We start from the raw sequence: 7,006 nt of genomic DNA, 5'->3' as shown, positions 1-7,006 counted from the left end.
AGATTCCTGCTGGAAGCTTCATGGGAAACCACCTAATTGGCAGCCAAATTGGAAGAAGAAACAGGAGGGAAGCAGGACGTTTAACACCGTGACTGAGACTACTCCAGAGCAACCATCTACCTCGGTACAGCCTCCATTCACCAAGGAACAAATTGAGCATCTTCTAAAACTCTTTAAGTCTCCACAAATTTCTAATCCTCCTTCTACCTCCTATGCTCACCAAGGTAAACAAGCTCCTTCTGCCCTCACTTCCTCAAAAATTTCTGGCCCATGGATCATAGATTCTGGCGCCACAGATCATATGACCAGTTGTTCCCATTTATTTTCCACTTACAGCCCTTGTGCAGGAAATAAAAAAATCCAAGTGGCTGATGGCTCGTTTTCAGCCATAGCAGGGACCGGTTCCATCAAAATTTCTGCATGTTTAACACTAAAAGATGTGTTACATGTTCCAAAATTGTCATGCAATTTACTGTCAGTCAGTAAATTAACTCTTGACCAAAAATGTCATGCTAATTTCTTTCCATCTTACTGTGAATTTCAGGACATGGCCTCGGGGAAGATGATTGGCAATGCTAAACTAAGTGGTGGACTCTACTACTTTGACGATGGATCACTTCCTAAAGATTATGCTTCCAATACTTGCTTAGGTGTTATTTCTAGTTCTAGTAAGAATGACATTATGCTTTGGCATTTTAGACTTGGTCATCCAAATTTTTATTATTTAAAACGTTTGTTTCCTAGGTTATTCTCAAATAAAGATCCATCTCTTTTTCAATGCGAAATTTGTGCTTTAGCAAAAATGCATCGATCTCCATATATCCCTCGTCCATATGTTCCATCCCAACCTTTTTCTCTTATGCATAGTGATATATGGGGACCTTCAAGAATATCAACTCCTTCGGGAAAACGATGGTTTGTTACCTTTATAGATGATCACACAAGAATGACTTGGGTTTACTTGATGACACAAAAATCCGAGGTGGAGCACATCTTTAAAACATTTTATAACATGATTTACACTCAATTTGAAACAAAAATCAAAGTTTTAAGAAGTGACAATGGTCGTGAATATTTCACAAAACTTTTGAGTGATTTTTTCTCACAAAATGGCATTTTTCAGCAAAGCTCTTGTGTTGACACGCCTCAACAAAATGGCATTGCCGAAAGGAAGAATAAGCACCTATTAGAAGTGGCTCGGGCATTGTTATTTACACATAAAGTACCAAAAACTTTCTGGGGAGACGCTGTTTTAACAGCAACCTTTTTGATAAATAGAATGCCTTTTTGAAGTTTGCCACTCCTATAAGTGAATTTTCCAAAATTTTTCCCCAAACAAAAATTCAATCAACTCTGCCATTGAAAACGTTTGGGTGCACTGTTTATATCCACAATAAAGATGTCAACATAGGAAAACTTGATCCTAGAGGAACTAGGTGTGTCTTCTTAGGCTACTCACCAAGTAAAAAAGGATATAAGTGCTATGATCCAAAAAAAAGGAAATATTTTGTCACCTTTGATGTGCAATTTTTTGAAAAACAATCGTTTTTTCAGCCTCATCTTCAAGGGGAGCACACACAGGCAGATTCGGCTTTAGGGGGAGATGAAAAAATAGTCTTTGACTTTCATGTTCAAGGTGAATCTCTGTTTAGAAATTTCTCCTCAGAATTTGCCCTCCAAAATTCGGATTTTCTGCAAAACCTAAATAATTCCGAAAATTCTGAAGAGAATGATCAAGAGAATAACCCTACAGATGTTTTAAATAATGAAAATTTGACTCCTTCTAGTGTTAGTCAAATTAGAACAAGAAATAACACTGAAAACAGGTTTGGGATAGTTTTCTCAAGAAGAGAACCAAAGTCAAGTGGATTGACCAATGACTTACAGCATGGTCAAGAATCAACCTCGATACCAAGTCCAGAAGTTCCAGGTTTGAATCCAATCCCTGAAAATTTCTCAAATGAGCTTGATGTACCTATTGCACTAAGAAAAGGAACTAGAGAATGCACTAGGCGTCCTCTATATCCCATGTCTCATTTTGTTTCTTATAAAAAGCTATCTCCTTGTTTCCGTGCCTTTGTTACTCAACTCTCACACGTGGAAATTCCGAAGAGTATTAGAGATGCATTTCAGGTACCCGAATGGAAAGCGGCTGTTTTAGAGGAGATGAGGGCTCTGGAGAAGAATCAGACATGGGAGGTTATAAATTTGCCAAGGGAGAAGAAAACTGTGGGGTGCAAATGGGTATTCACGGTCAAGTTCAAATCTGATGGATCACTAGAAAGGTATAAAGCACGTCTAGTAGCCAAAGGTTTCACTCAAACCTATGGCATAGACTACTCTGAGACGTTTGCACCAGTAGCTAAATTAAATACTGTACGGGTTCTTCTCTCAATCGCAGTAAACTTGGATTGGGAGTTACAACAGTTAGATGTCAAGAATGCCTTCTTAAATGGAGATTTAGAAGAAGAGGTTTTTATGGATCCTCCACCCGGTTTTGAAGAAAAGTTTGGTTCAAAGGTGTGCAGACTGAGGAAATCTCTCTATGGGCTAAAACAATCACCACGAGCATGGTTTGAGAAATTCACAAGCTCGGTAAAAAGACAAGGTTATTCTCAAGCCCAGGCAGATCACACACTCTTCTTTAGAAGATCAAAGGAAAGAAGAATTGCCATCCTTATTGTCTATGTGGATGACATTATCTTAACAGGAGACGATACCCTTTGAGATCAGAGACCTCGGGAACCTAAAATATTTCTTAGGTATGGAGATAGCAAGATCTAAAGAAGGAATAATGGTCAGCCAAAGGAAGTATGTACTCGATCTTCTCGAAGATACTGGAATGAGTGGGTGCAAACCAATTGATACTCCTATTGATCCCAATGTAAAACTCGGAATGAGTGAGGAGGACAGGGTTGATACTACGAGATATCAGAAGTTGGTTGGAAGGCTGATTTACTTATCACACACTAGACCAGACATAGCCTTTGCCGTGAGCATGATAAGCCAATTTATGCATTCTCCTCAGAAAGCTCATATGGAAGCTGCCTATCAAATCCTTAGATATCTCAAGGGTTCTCCGGGAAAAGGATTAATGTTCAAGAAGAATGACAACCGAACAATTGAAGCCTATACAGACGCTGATTGGGCTGGATCCGTGACTGATAGGAGGTCTACAACTGGATATTGTTGCTTTGTGTGGGGAAACCTAGTTACATGGAGAAGCAAAAAGCAAAGTGTTGTTGCCCGTAGCAGTGCAGAGGCAGAATTTCGAGCAATGGCTAATGGGCTATGTGAATTAATTTGGCTGCAGCGGGTTATAGGAGACCTTCAACTAACAATAGAAGCTCCAATGAAGCTTTACTGTGACAACAAGGCTGCCATTAGCATTGCTAATAACCCGGTTCAACACGATCACACCAAACATGTGGAGATAGATCGGCATTTCATCAAAGAGAAGCTGGAATCCGGAACAGTGTGTTTACCCTTCCTACCAACATCTCAACAGATAGCTGACATTTTAACCAAGGGATTGTTTAGACCAGGGTTTGATTCTTGTATTAGCAAGTTGGGTTTAAAAGACATCTATGACCCAACTTGAGGGGGAGTATTGAATTATGTACATTAATTAAATAATTAATTTGGAGATATTGTTTAAATTAGGAGATATTGTTTATATCTCTCCATATCGCATATCTCTCCATATCGCATATCTCTCCTAGTTTAGGGGGCAGTTCCTATTTCTTAGGAAAGATTCTAGGAATATCTTGAGGATAGTTTCTCTATCCTATTAGGGTTAGTTTCCCGGATTCACTAAGCCACGGGAACTAGGTCCTTTTGTATCATATTTATACTCCGGTTTTGCACCAATTAAATCAAGAAAGGATTTATATTTTTCTCCTCAGAAACTTACAATGAAGGTTAAGAGTTGTCAACGGTAAGAAAGGCTCTCCCAAAAAATGGCAATAAAGGCCAACATATCCTGTATTTGTCATTCAAACAATTTCAAACTTCTCCTTCTTCGTCCGAGGCGCGCGACTTAAGAGTAACAGCTCATTCTGAACAGATGACGGCGGTTGCAATGATCGGAATCCTAGCAGAGGGGGGCGATTGCAATGATCGGAACCGGAGTAGAAGATGGTAGCAACTCGAACCATAGCAGATGCCGGCGATGATTCAAACTGGAGAGATGGCGGCGACGATATGAGGCGGGGACGATCTGAGCTTTAGCAGATGGCGGTGACAATTTGAACCCTTCTGATGATGGTGCACGAACAATGGTGGAGATGTCAGACAGCGGTAAAAACCCTAGATCAAAGGTGCTAGGAAATGAACAACAACCGTCTGGGCAATGAAGACCCTGACAATTTGAGCAATGAAGGCTCTCTGAAGATGGCCATTAAGGCTATGGAAAAAAGACAGAGAAGAACGGCAAGAAAGGCCGAGAGAGATCAATTTCCCAGAAAACGAGCCTAAAGCTCTGATACCATGTGGAAAATTAGAGGAAAAAAAAAGTATGAAAAATTGCTCTTCTCAATTGATTCATATTCTACATAGAAGGTTACATATATGTACAATTAACCCCTAGCTGTTACAATCAATCCCTAGTGGTAAATCAAGAATCTACCCTATCTCAAATCCCTCATATTAGGGGATTTTCCTAGTCAACTATCTAATACAACTGTATGAAGATTGTATTTTCCCACACGTAGTAATATTAACCTATACGCTTGCAACTACACAATCACAAAACTATATCCTTAATTCTTGTCAAAACACATACACATGAATGAATTTGTAATTTAGCGGGGGAAAAAAAATCAAACTAGTAAAGTAAGCAAACTGAACAGTGAGAACTCAAGTTAGAAACCTTAAAAGAGAACTACCCCTTGCCACTAACTTATTGTGTCTATTACGCATAAGAAATATAACCAAGCTAAGTTACCTTATCAAAAGTTAAACTTTTCAAGGTTGTCAGTTATGCATCACTATTTTAAGATAGCTGCGATGCCATCTAAAAACCACCGTCCTGTATGGATTTCATCATTTGAAGTTCATATTTTTAAAATTCATAAGCCCGTATTTAGAGAATGACTAACTCGAATGATGTAGCATAAAGAAATTTTGATTGTAGTGGCAAAACCATGGTCAGGTTGCTTTGCCACAAAAGAAAATGTGGCATATCAATCCGGTATTGTACTATGAAGGTCCAACTAATAACAATTACAATTCTTGATCCTACAGCAGCAAACATCTTTTTTCCTTTCAAGACCAGCCAATAAATAGTTAATTAATTCCCGCACCGGGCGCACAACACATGAAAGGAAATTAATCCAAAAGCACAGATGTTGCAGGTATAATCATGATTCCCATATCTAGTCAAAATGAAACAGATTCCGGCTATTCACCATCACGTCTTCTAGCTCGAATTAGGAAATAAATTGACGCTAACAACTAGCAATTGCAAAATTAATAGGGTTTCAATTTCGATAAACTGCTTTCAACATCATTGAAACTGTCCATACACACAACTTACTGATTATTCCCAATGAGTCATGCCTAATAATATGACAACAGTTATGATGAGTAAATTTAATCCTCCATTGAAACTAGATCAAACTCCATCAAAAACACGACATTGTTGTATTGGTTATATTCAAAATTAGGGTTTTGGAAAAGGAGATTGTGCTTCTAAAGAAACTTTTTAAGGTTCATTATATGCGAAACAAATTAAAAACTGGATTAAAACTCTATGATCCAAGAATAAATTCCAAAACCAGAAGCAGCATCTTCAAATCTCAAAAAAAAAAAGAACTAGAATCAAATTGAATTCCAAAGCCACGAAACAGTTATCAGAACAAATTAACACTGATCAGCCCCTTTTTCACTCGACAATAACATCAAAATTCTGACTTTTCTTTCCAAATTCCGGTAACTTATCAAACCAACCAAACAAACAAACAAACAAATTTTTTTTTTTTTGGAAAGGAAACAGAACTTTATTAAGAAAAGTAGAAATGTACAAGCAGAGGAAGAGTTTTCCTCACAGCGACAAATCTGAACCAGAATCAACAATCAAAAGACAAAATAACTCAAGCCACGGAAATGAAATTAAAGAAAAGGGCCCCAACTCCTAACAAACAAACAATTTTGTTTCTAGAAAATTTATCAAAAGAAATTGAGTTTCGAAAAAGCATTGAGAAGAGGACAAGGATCGAATAATAAACCTGACGATCTTCTCGAGGTAATCGGAGAGAACGGTGGGCCAGTAGGGGCCCATGGCGGCGGTGCCTTCGACGGCGACGATCAGCTGTTTCTCCGCCATCCGAATTCCGGCGGGAAACGGAAAGGAAGACCGGAGAGAGGAAAAGAAGAGAAGCTTAGGGAGTTGAGAGCAAATTGTGCGGCCCACAACCACTGGAGAACTGAGAAATGGTCCGAGTTCAAGACCACCTCGGAGATATGTGATGCCACTGATATTGAGCCACCTTCGTTTAACCGATTTAAATTTTTAATTTTTAATTTTTATAATAAAAAATTCTTAAAAAATATCACATTTAATTTTTTTTATTATAGTAAAAAATTCTTAAAAAATATCATATTTCAGCTCGAATTGAAAACTCGAATCTGCAAAGTGAATGAGGCTTAAGTTTGAGCTATAACTTGAGTTGAAGTTGTAACTTGAGTTTATATTTAAGTGTACACATTTGAGTTATGATTTGAATTTAGAATCTTTTTGAGTTTATATTTGGATTGGTCAAAACTTAAAATTTGTATTTAGATAGTATTTTAATAAAAAATCAATGATGATGAAAAATGTTAATACGGTATATAGGTGAGGTTTTATTCGTCTTTTCGTTGTAAATGCATAGAAAAAAAAATCATCTCAATCAGAATTAAAACGAAAAAGTTATGACATTTTTAAAAATATAAAAAATAATGCTCATTAACTTAAGTTCGAGTTTATAAACTCGAGTTGAAAGGGAAACTTGAACTCGAGTTCAGC

At 37.6% G+C, this 7,006-nt stretch overlaps 1 protein-coding gene across 1 annotated transcript in view; it reads right to left on the bottom strand.

The window, feature by feature from the left end:
- Positions 1-6,479, bottom strand: part of LOC21393280 (mediator of RNA polymerase II transcription subunit 25) — a 47,538-nt gene extending 41,059 nt beyond the window's left edge. The window contains 1 exon segment of the mRNA XM_024171816.1: positions 6,228-6,479. Within this exon segment, the coding sequence (XP_024027584.1) occupies positions 6,228-6,325 (98 nt within the window). The 5' untranslated portion in view covers positions 6,326-6,479.
- Positions 6,480-7,006: the final 527 nt, after the last annotated feature.

Source organism: Morus notabilis, unplaced genomic scaffold (assembly GCF_000414095.1).
Source record: "Morus notabilis unplaced genomic scaffold, ASM41409v2 Scaffold454, whole genome shotgun sequence".
NCBI classification, from domain to species: Eukaryota; Viridiplantae; Streptophyta; class Magnoliopsida; order Rosales; family Moraceae; genus Morus; species Morus notabilis.
This window is presented reverse-complemented; position numbering and strand designations above follow the sequence as displayed.